The 19,255-nt window shown below is 39.3% G+C and overlaps 1 protein-coding gene across 9 annotated transcripts in view; it reads right to left on the bottom strand.

The window, feature by feature from the left end:
- Window positions 1-9,064, bottom strand: part of GOLGA4 (golgin A4) — a 128,550-nt gene extending 119,486 nt beyond the window's left edge. For all 9 annotated transcript variants that reach the window (XM_070493864.1, XM_070493862.1, XM_014845778.3 and 6 more), the window contains exon 1: window positions 8,314-9,064. In XM_070493864.1, coding sequence (XP_070349965.1) covers window positions 8,314-8,382 — 69 coding nt within the window. In that variant the 5' untranslated portion in view covers window positions 8,383-9,064. The remainder of the gene's footprint in view (window positions 1-8,313) is intronic.
- Window positions 9,065-19,255: the final 10,191 nt, after the last annotated feature.

Raw genomic sequence — 19,255 nt, forward strand, 5'->3', positions numbered from 1 at the left:
AACATGGCAGATGGACTACATGCTCCTATTCTCTCTCCCTCAGAAAGAGTTAAGGAATTTCAATCAATTTTCAGAAGACTGGATGTGAATGAAATACAGTACAGGAGTTAGCACAGTTGAGACACTACAATCCCAAGGACCTACAGAAGGGAATACGGATGAGAAGCAAGCCTATTTTCATGCCCAGAACCCTGAAAAGACTTAGGACTTAAAGCAAAAGGTATAATGCAATGTGCAGAAGTGAAGAGGCAGGACCAGAAAGAGGAAGATTGGTTGAAAGATCTCAGTCCTCTGTTCCACCTTACTTAGCCTCTGAAGAACCAGAGTTTTATTTTCTGGAGCCCATGGGGCTCTAAACTGGGCAAAACCAAGCAGAGTAAAATAAGAGTGAAGGGCAAAGTGTGGGACTAACCTTAGAGGGATTAAGTGATAGTCTGCACAGTGAATAGTGAAACCCTCAGCCCACTTCCTCAGCCCTACTTCCCGAAAGGTGGCAGCTTGGCTAATAACCTCTCATCTCTTCCCCAGAAAACAGAATGCTTCTCTGGAGAAACTGAATGACCTCTTTAAAAAGACTTCTGGTCACCAACATGTAGGTCTTTCCTCCAATAATAAAGCCAGTTTACAGCCTATCAACCAGCAGTCAGCGCCAGTGTCTATCACATGCTACTTCCAAATAGCATCAGATTTTTAGTGCTTCACCCTTAAATATGACTAGATAGCCCAGAGCACTCAGTAGTTAAAAGAAAGTTTCCAAAGTAAAAGAGTGAGCCAAAAACAAACAAAAAACAAAAACCTAGAAAAAACAAAAACAATAAAGATTAAAAGAAAACTTCAAAACAAAAGAAAAAAATCCCCATTACTCTGAGAAAGATAAAAGATATATGTGTATAACAAGAACACTACTATGAAAAAGCAGAAGACAATAAGAAACAGCTCTTTGAAATTTACAAATAAGATAGCCAAAATTAAAAATTCAACTGAAGTTAATTGAAGAAATCTCTCAAATGTAGAATAAAACATTAAAAATAGAATATAAAGGGCAAGAAAATTATAATAAATAAGAGACTCTATCCTGAAGGCACATAAACTAACTAACTGGAGTTCCAGGAAAGAAGATTAAAAAAAAAGGTGAGGGGGCCTGCCCAATGGCACTGCAGTTAAGTTCTCGTGCTCTGCTTTGCTTGCCTGGGGTTTACGGGTGTGGATCTGGGGTGCAGACCTATGCACTGCTTATCAAGCCATGCTGTGGTAGCGTCCCACATATAAAAAATAGAGGAAGATAGGCACAAATGTTAGCTCAGGGTCAATCTTCTCAGCAAAAAGAGGACGACTGGCAGCAGATGTTAGCTCAGGGCTAATCTTCCTCAAAATAAACAAACAAACAAACAAACAAATAAAGGTCAGGGAATTATCAAATAATACCTAAGAGTTGCCAAGAATTTAAACACAGGAGTCACCATACTTAAAGTATGCACTCAGTGTCCAGCACAATGCATAAAGAAATCCATACAAAGGCATATTTACCATGAAATTTCAGACTACAAGATATAAGGAAAGATCCTAAAGCCTCCAGAAAGAAAAAAGCAGCAGAATGACAATGGATTTGTCAATAGCAGCACTGCAAATGGAAAACAAAGAAGCAATGCTTTAAAAATCATCTTCCTTGGCAGGAAATCAGTAGATACTGTTTAAAATGTACAAATCAACAAATAGCAAAGCAACAAAAGCTTATTATTTAGAAATACGAAGTTAAATATCTGGGGAAACAGAAATGTTGAGAACATGAGAACAGGACTGGAGGACTGGAGCAGGCAATGGTTTTTTGCATCAAGTAGTACTTGACCTTTAAAACTATGTAATGTATTACTTTGATAAAAATAAAAGTAAAATTTTACTTTAAAGTTTCAATTAAAAATCATGAGTATTTAGTATGTTCAGTGCAAGGTACCCAATAAAATTTTAAAGCGTGATAATGCAGATTAAAAGATGAACTATTTCTCATCTTAAATCTCATCCAATAGTTGATAATGAATAATAAGTGGATTGATATTGTTCTCAACACTTCAGACACTAGCTATTGTTAACAGAATACTTCAAGACCAGTCACATGGTACATGCTAACTTAACCAAATGATTTTACAAAATAAGATAGAAAAATCAGATAATATCTTTACTAATCTAAGGAATACGCATTTGTTGAGAATTCATAATTTAAAAGTCAAGTACTTCAGAAGATGAATTTACGTTTAAGTACAGAATAGTGATTAAGTTTCCAGTACAAGAGTGTAGACTGAACACTACCGCTTACTTCCTCTCCCTCTCAAAAGAACATTGACTTCAAGGTAAAAAAAAAAAAAATCAGAAACACATACATTAATTAAAACTCTAGAATAAGAGAAAGGACATCAATAGTAAAAAGATAATGACAAACTTCTGAAGAATCAAAGGCAAAAGAATTTAAATCAGTATAGAAATCAGGGCAAAGGTAGCCATAATTCTAAACATGCACAGACGGTGGCTGCAGGAGAGGCAGTAACAACTTTTTCCAAGAGGAAGAAAAAAATCACAGGTTTGGAGTACCAGAATGGAAGATTACTGTTCTCATTACTGCTCTCAGGGATTAATGATTTGTGCAACAAACAGGTACTTGGGGTCAGCTTCCTCCAACCCAAACACATATCCAGGCAAAAGTAACTGCAAAATATAAGGAGCAACAAGCCTTGTAGGTATTAGAGCTCCAATAGTGGGGACTGGTACCACGAAGGACTGGGGTAACAATACACTCCAGTTTGCCCATGACAATCCCAGTCCCACACAGTTCATGCTAGTTTACGTTTTAAGACAATTATTAGTAGTGTCACCTTTCATTCTCAAGAATGTTTGGATGATAAATTATATGGTCACCTTTCAAAGTAGGACCCTCTTTGTTTTGGCTGGCAGAGGAGAAATTCCTGTCTGACTATTTCCCTTCCCAACCCACTCCCCACATACAAATTCTAGCCCTCCACTCAGGAGAGCAGCAGGTAAGAGCAGGAAAAACCCATGTCAGCTATCAAAATAAATCACTCTCCAGGACTTCATAAATATAAATGAACAACCAAAAATCACAAGACATTTTTCTTTAAAAAAAAAAACAACACAGCAAAACAAGATGACTAGTATAAATAAATATAACAAAATATACCAAGTATAACAAGTGATCCAGAAAAATCAGATAAACCAAGGAACATAACTTAAATATGGATGTATACATAATAATAATGCTTATCCTTGCAGAGTTTTGGGAAACTCCAGTTTCTACTGAACAACCACAAGCTGCTACTGAAAACTAAAACAAAGCAACAAGTATAGCACAGTGGTTAAGAGAATGGGCTGTAGAGCCACACTGCCTGGGTCCATATCTCTGCTTTACCACAGATTGGCAGTGTACCACAGACAAGTTATGTAAGCTCCCTCAGCCTCAGTTTCTCATCTGTAAAGCCGGGATAATACAAGCACATACATTATACTATTTCATATATTAATTTAGATAATACATGCAATGTAGTGAGAAAAGTACCTGGCTAAAAATAATTACCCAATAAATGTTAACTAATGTTACTATTATTTGTGGAAATTAAATATATGATTACTAGAACAAATTCAACAGAAGCAGCTGAAATAAAAATTTAAAGAAATCTCTCAAAACAATAGAATAAACAGGAAAAAAAGGAAGATATAAAAAGAAAGTTAGGATTACAAAGTATTTATCCAAAAAGATTAATAGGATTTCAAAAGGGAGGGGGGTGGTGCTAAACAAGAGCAAAGAAACAAAAGAAGAAAACTAGAAATGTTCTAAAATCAAGGGAAAAGGAGAAGATTCAAAGATCAGGTTAACTACCAATGAAGAAAGAATATGTCTGGAATCAGACTTCTCATCTGCAACACAGGGTGCTAGAAGAAATGGGAGAAATACCTCCAACAGTGTGAGTGAAAATTTTCAACCTAGAATTTTATACCCAGACAAATAAATGTTTAAGTAAATGAGGACATCCTCCTAATATTTTGATTTAGAAGGTGAAGAAACTAACCACTGTTAGTTAAAATCCTATGTTTTTAGAGCCCTGAAATTCTACATCAAAGTTTCCAGCCTTGCTTTCTCACCAGGGCCCAGCAAGATGGGCTTTGAATTTGCATACGGCTTCCAGTGGGACAAAAAATTGAGGTACATATAATTTGCAACCATGTCTTGGGATCTCTGAATCTCACAATTTAACAGACTAGGTTAATCGATCCCAAAAGCTAAGGAGACAAAGCTTTTCTTAGAATTTTTTCCTCCAGCTCTTCCTACCAAAGTAGGAAGCAGATGAAAGAATTTTGTATAGCCCTTACCTTACTCAAGTTTCATGGGAGATTTTTGTTTTAATCACATAAACAAGGACTGTTTTATTACTTAAACACGAGAACTTAATACATATTCTATATAAAGCATTATCAATAGCCACTAAACACTCCCTGGTCAAAATGCAGATTATAAACACTTGAGATATATTCTGATGCTTCTAATCTAAACGTTCTCTCTGGGAGTTATGCTTTCACCAATTTCAAGAGCGAGGTTAATTATTTAGTAAACTTGGATTTAGAATAAGGCTATGTTCCTTCAGAAAGGGACTCTTTTCCCTGCTTTTTGTGGAATTTTTTTTTCAATTTCTATTACATAAACTGCTATTCTGGAATCCCATTCTAAAAAAGTTATGATTTTTCAGGTTTGAGGTGGGGCCCACATTTGGCTTTTTTTAATTTAATTTTCTTATTGTGGTAAAATAAACACAAGTTATCATTTTAACCATTTTTAGGTGTACAGTTCAGTGGCATTAAGTATATTCACACTGTTGTGCAACCAGCACTATCATCCACCTCCAGAACTTTTTCATCTTTTCAAACTGAAACTCTGTTCCCATTAAACAATAACTCCACATTCCCCCTTCTCTCCAGCTCCTGGCAACCTCTTTTTCTGCCTCTATGAATTTGACTAATCTAGGTATCTCATATAAGTGCAACCATACAATATTTGTATGATTTTTAAGTTTTAGTAATACTTGAAAAAGGCTGAAAAGGTTAGAAAATATTTTTATTCATGTACTACTCATATCCCAAGAAAGTACAATGTATTTTACATTACTTTTTAATGTTTCTTTTATCAAATTCATTCTGTAAGGAGTTTAAAAATTCAAAATAGATATTCATTGTTAAAAAATAGTATTAAGTGAACCTTGATTTGAAATTTTTTTAACTTTATTTTTAACTAGCGATTAGTCTTCAAGTCATCATCAGAGTTGAACAAATGATTACTTAAAATAATATCTGCCAAGGAAGGGTTCAAATAATCTTAACACCAAGCAAATAGAAGTGACTGGGGACTATTAGAAGGCTGTCTTGTTTTTACTGAAGAATTTCAAAACCTTAAGGAAACCTATATCATTATTACTATTGTTTTACAAATATTGTGATGCAAACAGTTCATCTATCCCAGAATTATCTACACCTGCCAACTCACTCTACTTGAAACACACCTATCAGGCAATCTCACCTACGTAAAGCAGGCTAAGAACTAGGAAGTATGCACACAAAGGCATGCAAAAACTCAAAGCAAATGTCTCAAAATTTGTGTTAATACACTAAAAGGCACTATAGAATCCCTCAGGTACTTATTTTTACACAAAATTTTAGAAGTTTACATGCCTTGATTCAAAGCCCACAGCAGTTCAAAAGCAGGGAGAAGAAAGACATAGAGCAGATAGCAAGGGACGTTACAAAATAATTACAAAAAGTAGACCAAGAACAAACAACTTCTCTTGAGTGGGTAAAAGGGAACTGCCTTTTACACCCCACTAAATTCTTGAGGGCATGGTGCCTTCCAGACAAAATAATTTATACTCAAAAATGAAGAAATATTATTACACACATTCAAGATCTTTTGCTTAAGAAAACAAAAATATGTGTAATCTGTTGTGAAAGAATTGTCATCAAAAAAGGTTTTTGCTTTGTTTTTTAATTGATGCCTGAAAGAAATACTTAACTCTGAAAATAATAATCCAGAACTCACCCTGAAGGGTTCTGAATAGCTGAGGACCTAAGACCAAAAGATAAGCCAGTTTCTATCAGTAGTTGATCACTAACAATTTACTTTTGCATTCTGGATAAATTCATTATCAAAGCGGATTGTTTTAAATGTTTTGTACACAAAGTTATTTTATTTGATCCAGTTGCACTGTTTCACCAGAGGCACCAACCTATAGAAACTAAGAGCTCTAATATGTTAGCTTGTAACTACTGCTTTTTTTACTATTATTCTAAAAATGTCTCTTTGTTAATGTACAAATTCATTTTCATGAAGAAAAACAAACATAATAAAAAAATAAATACTCATAATATCTCATCAGTACCTTGGAGCATCTCCATCATAAAGTATTTTCACTGTCTGTATATAAATATACTTTTACACATATTTTTTTCCCACAAAACTCTAACCACACTCTACATGCTACTTTTAATCTTTTAACACAAATATCTATGCATATTAATAACACTTTTCTGTAGGCTCTAACATTGGCTGTGTGACATTAGGCAAGTCACTTAACCTCCCTGAGTCTCAGTCCATGTATGAGTATCTACCTCATAGGTTTATGTGAGAACTAAACAAAATAATCTGTGTAAAATACTAAGCAAAATGCCTGGCACATAGTAAGAAGCCAATAAACGGTGGCATTTTTTAAGGCTGTATAATAACTGACTACTTGATACAACTTATTTACCAATTTTCTATTGTTGAACATTTTTAGCCAGTTTTTACCTATGAAAACAACACTGAAATGAAAATCCATGTGGCTAAATCTTTAATACATCCTAAATTTTCTTAGAATAAATTTCTAGAGGTGGAATCCTCTAGAAATGTAAGTCAGTCTTACATTCACTAACATGCTCGTTTCCCCACTTTCCTCATCTCTACCTTGTAAGTTTTTTGTTTCTTAAATAACCGTGTTTTGTAAAGTTAAAAAAAAGTCTGCAGTAAATAGTATGACAAGTAAAATATTTAGTATCTAAATTTCAATTGCTATTTACATTTTACGTGGGAAAATGAACAAGCCTTCCATGCAATATTCCGATGTATTTCAAGCACTGTTTTACTTTACAAGAGCTTTAAATTTTAAGAAAACTTCAACTTACAGTTTCAGAAAAAACTCAACGCAATAGTAGTTTGATTTAATAGTTGTTAATCAGTTGTTTAATAGTTGTCTAAAAGCCGTATAAAACAAATGTTATGTTAAAAAAAATGTTTTAGAAATGCCTCCAAATTACTGAAAACTCAGCCTTTCTTGTAGAAACACTAAAATTAAGCGATGTGCTCAATCTGTTGAGACTCAGAAAGGCTGGGAAGAAATCATCTTTGAAGAGACCACGCACTACCAACACCAAAACACACATTCATTGGTGCTTAGGAGACTCTTTCTTTAAATTAACACTACTAACACGCCCCCTTTTTCCTGGAAACTGTCATTTCCTCAAGCAACTGCATTCGTGAAAAACAAATGTAACGAGACGCTTCAAGGAGCAAAAGCTGGGCTGTGGTCAGGCACCAGCCCGGCCCGGCCTCGGAGTATCAGCCCCTCCGCCCGCCCGGATCAACCAAGTTATGCGAAGGGACTAACTCGTGACAACCTCGGGCGCTGGACGCCGGCCACACTGCCACCTCTTTCAGGTCCCAACGCTCCTGCAAGCAGCCTGGCCTGGAATGGCTAGACCCCTGGCCCTCATCGCTGGACTAGGGGTTGGACTTAGACGTTCGTCACAGGTCAGGAGACCGGCGGGATCCTGGCCCCTCCGTACTCAATCTCGGGTCGGGGACGAGAGGGAGGACTCCAGTCAAGAGGTCAGATATTACAATGGGTTTTCCCATCCCGCCCTCAGTTTTGAGTTGGGGTTTCGGATGTGCGGGGGAACCTTGGATATGGGTCAAAAATCATGCAAAATCGGAGCCCCTCTCACTTGTTCTCAGGCCGGGGTCAAGCATTGGCGGAAAACTCTAACAGAGGTCAGATGTTTCCAAGGATCCGGCCATCCCCACTCACTCTCCCGAACGAAGTTTTGGGATGGGGGACCCGGGTCAGGAGTCACGGAGCACCTGAGCCGCCCTAAGCTCATTCCCAGTCCGGGGTTTGGGGGAATCACCACGTTAGAGGTCAAGGTTCACGGAAGAACCTCTCCTGCTCTGTGCGCCCGAGCTGGTGTCAAGGAGTGTCTGGAACTAGGGGAGAGCGGCGGCCATAGTACCTGAGCAGAGGCCAGCGCCTGCTGGAGCTGCTGCTCCTCGCTGATCTTTTGCTTCAGTTTCTTGAACATGGCGCAGCGCGGGGTCCTGAGTGTGAATGAGACCTGAGGGGCGAGTGCCCAGGGAGACCCCGCAGCGGAGGCGACGGTGGCTTGTCTACACCAGGGACCGCAGGGGCCGGGCCTCGACGCCTCCTCCTTGGGCTCGCCGGAGGATCGGGACACTCGTCCTGCGGGTGTCGGCGTCGCCGCCGCCGCGTCTCTTTCTTCTGGGTGCCACTGGTTGGCCTCGGCCCCCCATCCAGCTCCGGCGGCGGCGGCGGCGACAACGGCAGCAGGTGAACGGTGTGCCAAAGGCGCCTGCGCGGCCTACGTGGAGCTCGCCGAGGGAGCTCTACGGAGCGCCGGAGGGGACAAGCACACGCAGTCGGGCCGGCACATGCGCGCTAGGGGTCTGGCTCCCTTACGCGGGACGTCAAGGAAGACGCGGGATTCTGCGCTGCCTCAACTCCTGGCGTGCGGAGATACCGTCAGGACCCGGTCTAGGAGGGGTCGGACCGCTTCTCTGACGCATGCCTGGGCTTCGGCACTGCCAAGTCGGGCGGGGAGGGTGCCGCTATTGAGGACAGCACGGCTGACAGCCCCAGCAAGGAACCACGTGTGTCTTCGTCCGGGGTGGGAGAAGGGGCTTTTGGGGAGCCTGCCTGGGGCTCTGAAGGATAGTGTAATTTTGTTCACTATTTGTGTGTAGGATTCTGTTATCTTCAGTGCCTACTACTCCTACTGCTCCCCAAAGGGGCCCTCTTTCCTTTCCTGGACTCGTCCAGGGGTCGAGTACCTGACAGGAGGCTCCCAGGGTCCAAATGTTTCAGGCCTATGTTGTAAGAGCTCAATCGTTTGGACGTCTGCCGTTATTTTTTTGTTTCACCGAAATCGTATATTTTCACATATTCGTTCAAAAATTTTTGTCATTCTAAGTGCCGGGTCCTTGGGAATGTTAAAAGAATTCACAGCCTGATGAAAGACACAGATTCCTAAAGAGTTCGAATTTACCTCTAGAACCTGCAATCCTAAAAGAGCGTGCGTGCCTAATACATCAAACACCTTGAACGTTGGTGGTCTGTGAACCCTCAAATCCATCTCAGCAATCTACTTGTACATGCTGTACCAAATTGCCTCACGTTACCTCAGGTATCCGAACTTGACAGAGTATACGCTGATGTTCACGTTTTAGCAAATTTTATTTACTAGCAATTACAGGAGCAAGTTGCTCTCTAAGATTCCATAGCCTGATCTCTAAACACATTAGAGCCAGAGTAGGGCTTGGTCTGAACACTGCATTGTCAACTGGGCTAAGTCGTCTCTTATCCCATAGTGAACACCTGTATAATTACCAGGAGAGTTTTTTTTTTTTTTTTCAGGAGTCTTTCTCTGTCAAGATTGTAAAGTTCAGTAGGCCTTCAGCTGCTCCCAGACTCCTGATGGCTGATATGCATCCTCACCCCAACATTCACAGTTGTAAATCAAAGGTTGCCAATATTATATTTATACGTATGTATATGTATGTGTATATGTGTGTGTATGTATACATATGTGTGGGCCCTATCAAAGCAGGCCATAATAAATGATATAAGAAGAGATCCAAGATATTACTCAGAGAAAGAAAAAGACCGGAAGAGGGCTAATTATGTCCTAGCTAGGACACAAAAAAGAAAAGAAGAGGGCACAGGGTTGAAACCAGCATATTTAACCACAATTTTGTTGAAACACTAAGCCTGCTCACAGATCACTTGGCTTCTGCAAATTAACATTCTTTCATGGTCTGTTCTTAATTAAACCTATAAATTATGCTTAATTCTTCAGCCACTCCTGGATGCAAATCACCAAGAGGTTCTTGCCTTGGCCCACTTTGGAGAGTCCTGCACCAACCCAGACAGAGCACTTTCCCTGCCCCTATTTTCCATGTTAGTAATTTGAACTCATCTCCCAACCAGCTGCTCAAGGACTAGCACCCCTCACTGCAGAGTGGAAGGACATTTGAGATGGGCTTGCATCCAATCATGATGATCAGAGACCTCATGAATTTATTTCCCCAGTGGAACTAGGACCTATCTTTATTCACACAAAGAAGCAATCTTCATAATTCAAGACCATACTTCTCATTCTTTCACCACTTTCAATGGCAAATACCATCCCCATCTCCATATTTCAGGAAATTTTCAGAATAACATAATCACTAGGGACTATGCATCAGAAAACAGTAAATTATCAAGTTCCATTCCAGGCCTTAGATAAGAAAATACTATGTCAGAAAGGACATCTAGCCAAAAGAACCAATTACAGTGAAAACTTTGACTCTAATTTCCTACTTTCTGACCACAAATGCCTTATCAACCCTTTTGTGTCACCTGAAAATGCACTTCTTAACCCTCATCAAGAATCCTGATACATGCCATCCACAGGAAGAGAGCATAGCAGTTAGGAACATGGTCTTTGATGTCACCTAGATTTTGGTGTGAATGCAAATCAGCCATTTTCTAGCACTGTGACCTTTGACACTTAGGTAAACCACAAACAAAGTCAAATCCCTGAAGGGAATAGAAAGGTTATCAGTGAAACAAGTATGGTATGAGACAATAGAGAATGAGGGAAAGTAACAAACTAGATAGTGCAAACCCACCCAGAGGCATTTTTAAATCACTGCAGCAAAACTGCTTAGAATAAAATTCAGCTCGAAAGCCAGATTGTGACCTCTGAGTGTCAACTCTCTGCCCTTCATTTTCCTCATCTGTAACATTTTAATAATGTTTCACAGGAATGTTGTGAAGTTTAAATGAGATGATGTGCATAAAGTAAGGCTTATAGTAAATGATATTTATAAATTCTGAGAGTTTCATTTTCTCCTTACTTCTAACACTCTCCCTGTGTATGTTGACATCTCTAGCTTAGACCTCTCCCCTGAGCTCTAGATTATAGCATCTCCACTAGGCTCTCAGGTTTAGGAGGGCAAGAACCGTGCCTGTCATACAATCAGCCACTGCCTGGTACAGGGCACGACCCTAAATTTCCACAGAATTACTTAGTTTTAATGCATCCAACTGCCTACTGGACAACTTCTATTAATGGCCTGTAGGCACTCAGATTCAATGTGTCCAAAACTGAACTCATCTCATCCACTAGTATACCCACCACCATCAGCATCAGATTTGCCCCTTGGCAAAATCTGTATTTTCTCCCTTGGTTTATGTCATCTCCATCTGCCCAAGCTAAAACTTTGGTTGTCAGTCAAAACATCCCTCTCTCATTCTTCACCTATATCCAGAGAATCACCAAGTCCTGTGTCTTTTACTCTGAAATATTTCTCAAATCTATCCTATTTCCTATTCACTCTGCCACTAGTTTTAGTCTTCATTATTTCTCACCACTTTCATGATCTCCCAGTTTCCAGATTTGCTTCTTTCCAAGCCATCTTCTCCATAGCTGACATTACCCTCCTGCTGAAATCCGATCAGTGGCCTCCTTGTCCTGCAGAACACTGTTCAAATTCCCAGGCAGTAAAAGAAGCCCTCAGCAGCCTGGCTCCTGCTTTCCCCCTGACTATACCCTCTCTACCCTTCACACTTTAAAGCTCCAGAAATGTCAAATTAACTTGTGGTTCCCTTATACATCCTGCTTTTGTATACCTCCTTGCTCTTCTTTTTTTAGTCTACAAGTTTAGTATACACAGTAGTTGTGAAAATCTTAATGAGTACAGTAAAAATACTCATTGTACCCCTTGACTTTGTACCTTTTTTCCTTTTCCACTTAGCTACCCTTGATAATGTTGCTCATGTGTCATCACCCCTTTTGAGTATTCTCTAACACCACCTCCAAATCCTCCCCTTCATTAAGGAATTTTCTTAATTTCTTTAAAATCAAATAGACCATTTAAAGCAAAACAATGACCCTGTATTTGGGATTTTTTTTTAACATACAAAGAAGTGATATCTATGAAACTGATAGCACAAAGGACAAAAAGTGGGTAAATGGAATTATACTGTTGTAAGGTTCTTACATTATATATTAAGTGGTATAATATTAATTCAAGGTAGACTATTATAAGTTAAGGATGCATATTGTAATGCCTAGAGCAACCACTAAAAAAATAAAACAATAAAACAAAAGACATAGCTTAAAGTCCCATAGAAGATATAAAATGGAATCCTAAAAATACTCAAGTAATCAAAAAGAAGGCAGCAATGGAGAGAAAAAGGAACAAAGAATAAATGTGACAAATAGAAAACAAGGAGCAAGATGGTAGACTTAAACCCAATTACATCAAAATTACATTCAATGTAAATTGATTAAATACTTCAATGAAAAGGCAGAGATGGTCATAATGAATAGAAAAGCAAGATCCAACTATATGCGGTTTATAAGAGATGCCATTTAAATATAAAGATGCAGATATGTTAATAGTAAAAGCATGGAAAACAATGTAGCATGTGTCATAAATCAAGTTCCCCTAGTAACAGACTCTGAGGTTTGTTTACAGGAGATTTGTTGGAACTTGGGTCAGGGGAGAGGAGGGAGATGTGGATAACCTTGTGCAAGGTAACTACCTTCAGCTGAAGACAATACAGACAGATGTCAGCCATCTGCAGCCACACTACCAGCACCTGGTGGAATGAATGTCTCAGTCTTGAAAGCACATCTGAACGATGCACTAGAGAATCCACTATACTATGCAAACATGAATCATATGAAAATTGGTATGAGTATATTAATATTGAATAAAGTAGACTTCAAGACAAGGGGTATTACAAAAATAAATAAGGACATTTCAAAATAATAAAAGGGTCAACTCATCAAGAAGACATAACTCTAAATGTGTATCCACATAATAACAGAGTTTCAAAACCATGAAGCAAAACTGTAGAACTGAAAGGACAAATTTTAAAACCCCCAATTATAGTTGGAGATTTTAACAGGTGTCTCCCTGTCCTTGATCAAAGAAGTAGACCAAAAAATATGTAAGAATATAGAGGATTTGGGTCAGCTAACTTTGCCTAATTGATCTTTCTGGAAAACTACACCCAACACCTGTAGAAAACACAGTCTTTTTAAGTACTGTACACAGTTAACGTTCACCAAGATAGACCATATGCTAATTCATAATACGGTCTCAATAAATTTCAAAGGGTTAATACCATATAATGTGTTCTCTGACCACAGAGGAATTAAGTTAGGAAATCTCAAAATTAAGCTAGAAAATCTCCAAATATTTGGAAATTAGGCAGCACTTTCCAAATAGGTGATGGGTCAAAGAACAAAACACAAGGGAAGTTAGAAAATGTTTTAAATGAATGAAAATGAAAACAGAACATATCAAAATTTGTGAGGTGCAGCTAAAGCAGCAATTAGAAGGAAATTTATGGTATTACATGTTTATATTAGAAAAGAAAAAAGGGTTGAAAGTCAATAATCTAAGCTTACACCTTAAGAAGTTAGAAAAAAGAAGAGAAAATTAAAACCAAAGTAGAAAGAATGAAATAATAAAGATAGGAGCAAAAATCAATGAAACAGAAAACAGAGAAACAATAGAGAAAAAACAACAAAGAACAAATTTGGTTCTTAGAAAAGATTAATAAAATTGATCAACCCCTAGTAAGACTCATTAAAAGAAAGAAAAACACTCATTACCAATATCAGGAATTAAAGAGGGGATATCACTACAGATTCTACAGATATTTAAGGGAATATCACAAATACTTTTCAGCCAACAAATTCAACAATGTGAAAATATGGACAAATTCCTTGAAAGACACAAATTATCAAAACCCAGATGTCTTTCAGCCAATGAATGGATAAAGAAATTATGGTACATCTGTACCATGGAGTACCACTCTGAAATAAAGTACTACTCTGAACTGTTGATACCCACAAGAACGTGAATGGATCTCAAGTATGTTTTGCTAAGAGAAATAAGTCAGACTCAAAAGAAGCCATACATACATATGTATGCAGCCATTCCATTTATATGACATTCTGAGAAGACAAAACTATAGGGAGAGAGAACAGATTAGTGTTTGCTAGGTGTTGAGTGGGGCAGGGGTGGGGTAGGTATTAACTAAAAAGCAGCAGCATGAGGGAATCTTTAGGATGATGGAACAGTTGGTATCATAACTATAGTAGTAGATATACAACTCTATGCATTTGTCAAAAACCAAAAACTATACACTACAAACACTGAATTTCACTGTATGAAAATTTTAAAATAAAAATTAAAAACCTGAGGCTCAGAGAGGTTATTCAAGAATCTCACTCAAAGTAACACAGCTTGGACATGGTAGAGGCAACATTTGAACCGAAAGTTTTCATGGCTCTAAAGCCCACAGCCACCACCACCCACACTACCTCTGGATCCCTTATGTGGAAGCATAGGCTCTCATCGACATTGATTTCTCTGTGTTTTCCAAGTCTTTGCTCCAAAGTGATTTACTGATACTCGTGTCCTCACCAGCATATATTCTTTCTTGTTGCAAAAATATATTTTTTTTATTTTGTACATTTGGAGCACTATCGTCAAATGTGAAAGTGCTACAGCTGTGTTGTTCTTCACACACCAGACTTGTCAACATTTGTATGAGGATATACACACACACACATATACACACACACACAGACATTGTCTGTAGCAAGTAACAGAGATCTGGAGCAGATCTAAATACTTGTGTTACTAAACCATTTTAATATATTTCATGAGAACACTCTGAAACACATTATGGTTTTATTATTTACTTTCGCAAAAGAACATTGTATGGCTATGTAAATAAAAGTTATAAAACAGTTGGGAAACCTCCCATGAACGAAAGGTCTACACATCAGTGTCTAAACTTAGACTGTGACTCTCCCAGGAATGTAGCCTACTTTTTTCAGCCTGGGGCTTTTTCTTTGGAGAATTTTTTTTCCTTTGGTATCTTTGTTTTTAATTTAATTCCCATTGTAGGCAGAAAGTAAGTCAACTATGGAAAAGTGAGGCGCTACTTTATTATTGCCATTGCTCCTGTTTGACAAATAGGCACAAAGAAGAGGAAAAGGTTGAGTTTCTCAGAGTCATATGATCTCAGTGACAGAACTGGAAACTGACCTCAGGCCTTCTTGCCCTTTATCTTGGTCTCCAACTGTAGTATATTTAACACTTCTTTCTCTTCTCTGAGACACACCCTGCTCAATTTTTTAAAGTAGTTCAATCTAATTTTTAACAGATTTGTAGTTGTTTGCATGACGTGTCCTAGGGATATTTACACAGCTGATGACTCAAAAACTTAATGAGAAGAGTCATTTGAAGGGGAAACCCAACACTGGGCTGAGAAAAAAATCTTATTTCAAGAATGCAGGCTCTTGGTGACAGAAAGAAGGGCTGATGGGATGGAGGTGAGGTGTCAAATTGCCTGCTCCTTACTAGGTAACTACTTGATAATCAGACTCTTAAGTAAACTGATTCCCTCTTACAGACATTTGGATACTGTGTGTTGTGTTGTGGCAAAGGAAAAAAAAAAAAAAGCACTTGCCTCACATTCAAGATATTGTGTGGGTAGGTTCCTCCTGTATGGAAAGGCTGGGTGGCATAATGAAAAACCACGTAGACAAACTCGAATGGTGCCACGTACTAGATCTGTAACAGGGGAAAGTTACTCAACTTCTGTATGTTTCAGTTTCTTCATCTATCCAATGAAGACATGTAATTGTATCCACCATTAACTTCTTGTGAGGATTAAATGAGTATTTGGGTAATAAGGTAGTGTCTTGAAAAAAGGAAGTTGGATTTATTCTTCACACCTAAAAAGTGAAACTATTAAAGTACTAGAAGAAAACATGGGCAGATTTATTTTATAATCTTTTTGTGTGTGTGTGAGGAAGATTGTCCCTGAGCTAACATCTGTGCCAATCTTCCTCTATTTTGTATGTGGGATGCCGCTGCAGCGCGGCCTGATGTGCCAAGTGCTGACAAAGCAGAGTGCGGGAACCTAACCACTACATCACCAGGCAGACCCTTTATTTTATAATCTTGGAGCGCTAAAGGCCTTTCTAAGCATAACATAAAACCCAGGAACCATTACAAAAAGCATAGTTTAATTTATCAATCTATATAAAAGTTTTTTTTTAATTCTGCATGTAAAAAAATGCTATAATGTAATGAAATACTGTGCAATTCATTGCTCTATAGTAATCACATGACAACATGAGAAGTTGATTTTGTCCTTAGCAAACAAAAGTTCCTCGGGTTACTAGGCACTGCCTCCTTAGGAGAAAGGGAGGGAACTGTAAATAAAATGTCTTTTTCTATCATCAATAATTTTTAAAGGATCACACTTGTAAGTTAAGAAAATTAGAGCTAAAAAATAAAGACTTTCTACTGACGTTTTCCTAACCAGGGAGATTTGTTTTCAACACATAAACCAAGGATCTTTTTCTTAACCAGGGTTCCCAGTCACTTGGCTCCTATAGGAATAGATGAAGAAAATTAAAGTCAGTGAGGCATTATTAAAAGGACCAGGCTTGATTTTTCAACCCAGGGACAAAAGGACAAGGGTCCTTGGTGAGGGTCTGGGATGCTCATGGCTTTGCTGTTTAGACCTTCAGAGGAGAATGAGCATGTGGCCCCCCTTCTACCAGGAGTAATTAGCCACCAACTGCCCTCCCATGGCAGCAGGAGGGTGCTGGGTCACCATCTCCTCACCCTGGGCAGATGGCTGGGGCCTCTAGTCTCAGCCAAAAGCTCCGCCCACCACACCTCCAGGCCAAGTTGTTTGTGACAGGTGGAGAAGCATTCCTTCCTGGAGAGTGCTCTCACCTCAGACCACTCCCCACACACCAGTTCAGCAGGTCCCCAAAGCTGGGCATCTGGCACACCCAAAGATGGGCAATTCAGATTCAACTTCCAGAGAAAATCAGAGACACTTTGGTTGATGAGCATCTTTATGTATGGAATTCCCATCTGCCCTGTCTGTACTTCCCTCAGCCTTGTCTGTACTTCCAGGCACAGTATAACTCTCATCTCCTGTCTTGATTATGGGACACTTGATGGGTTTTAACATACATAAACAAACACTCATGCAATTTTCTCAATAAATACATTTTATTTCTTTCTGACATTGGGCCTTACATTTATTACAGAATTATCTTGTAAAAATCATACTCAATAAACTGCCATCTCTAACTGTCCCAGAAAAGTGTGATTCTAGAATTCTATTCTTTCTCCCATTTGAAAGCGCATTATTCAGAGCGCACTGGCCTACTACTTGAAGAGTCTCTGAGAGAAAAAACAGCCTCTCTTGTATCTTTTCCCATTATGTATGAAAGAATTGCCTATCCTCCCAGGGCCAAGGGACAGATGCCAGGGTGAACTGAAGCTCAGCAGTGTGGGATGACTCTGAAAATATTGACATTCGACAATAGGCCCCAGCCACCAACTGTGACAACTCAGCAGCTGGCCCAACGCAGACAGGTTATAGATGCAGCCAAAAGAACTTGTCCCCAACCTGTTCCCAGATGAAGAGGTTTCAGCTGTGGACAACTCCTCTGACTCTCACCCCAGGCAACTGGACACCAGCCCTGACTTATTTGTGACTTACTGACAACAACCAGAGAGAATTGCTCATGTGCAGGGAGATGGATTTTCCTCTGGAACCTGCCCTTTTCTCTATTCATAGAACTTTCCCACAACCCCTAGGAAGGAGGACATTAGCTTTCAAAAGAAAGCACTGTTAGAGTGATGGTAGGTAAGCGCTCATGACAACAATGTGCTGCCATCGCCTCCTGGTCTCCATTACCGCCCCTGATGTGCCTTGGCTTCAAGGCGGTCTACCAAGTCAAGCAGAATTTGCCTATTTCTCAAATATTCTTCCTCCTCCAACTCCCATTTTCTGATGTGTCAGTGTCCCTCCATGTGTCAGTCAGGGTCCACTCAGGAAAACATAACCCATACCACATATGGGGAACTAGTTATACAGGTATTGGAAAAACCAAAAAGTCAACAAGAGATATTGAGGCAACCTAGAGATTAGCAAGAGCGTGCAACTGCTGTCATCCCTAGGGCTGGAGGAAGAAGGACAGGAGGTAGTGTTAACAGAGTCCAGGAGCAGAACTGGAACCACAAAAGTGGTGTCACCCGGTTGGAGGCACTACCCCCCCTCCTCCCACCCTCAATCTACCAGTGCTTCCCACTGGCAGCACCTGGTTGGCAAGGCAGCCTGGGAAATGTAGTTGTAGAGTCAGCCTTTTGTAATACCAAGCATGGAGAGTGGAGCTGAGAACAAACTGGAAAATGACTACCACTCTCTGAAAATGTCATTTCTGCAACAAATGAGGGCTCAAAATCCTCTCCAAGTGGACTCTGCCCTTTGATCAGACTACCTGACATAGTGCAAAATTCACAAAGCAAGGAAGTCAGGCGTTGTCACCAAGGTAGGACCAATGACTTTGCCCAGTGTTTACCAAAGAGGGTCTTTGTAGAACTAGTTTTGGGAAATGTTAGCAGTTGTGGAAGGGAGGGAGGGAGGAAAAGAATCTGGGAAAACAGGAGTTTTTTAAGTGGAGATTAGGAAAGATCTGATTTGCATTTTTACAAGAGAAACCTGGTTGTGGTTTACAGCAGGGCTTCTCAAACTTTAATGAGCATACAGATCACCTAGGGATCTTGTTAAACGGCAGATAATTTAGCAGGCTGGGTTAGTGCCTGAGATTCTGCGTTTCTAGCAGGCTCCTAGGTGATGTCAATGATGTTGGTCCATTGACTGCATTGAAAATAAGAATTTAGAGAGACTTTTGAGTTTGTGTAAATGATGATCCAGGAGGAACAAGGTGTTGATCCAGAAAGAGAGAAAGAAGATAGAAGAGGCAGTGCACCCCGCGGTCCGGACCTGTCTCTTGCTTCAAGTGTCTAGACGGTACAGACCCAGGG

This window comes from Equus asinus, chromosome 21 (assembly GCF_041296235.1).
Source record: "Equus asinus isolate D_3611 breed Donkey chromosome 21, EquAss-T2T_v2, whole genome shotgun sequence".
Lineage (NCBI taxonomy): Eukaryota > Metazoa > Chordata > Mammalia > Perissodactyla > Equidae > Equus > Equus asinus.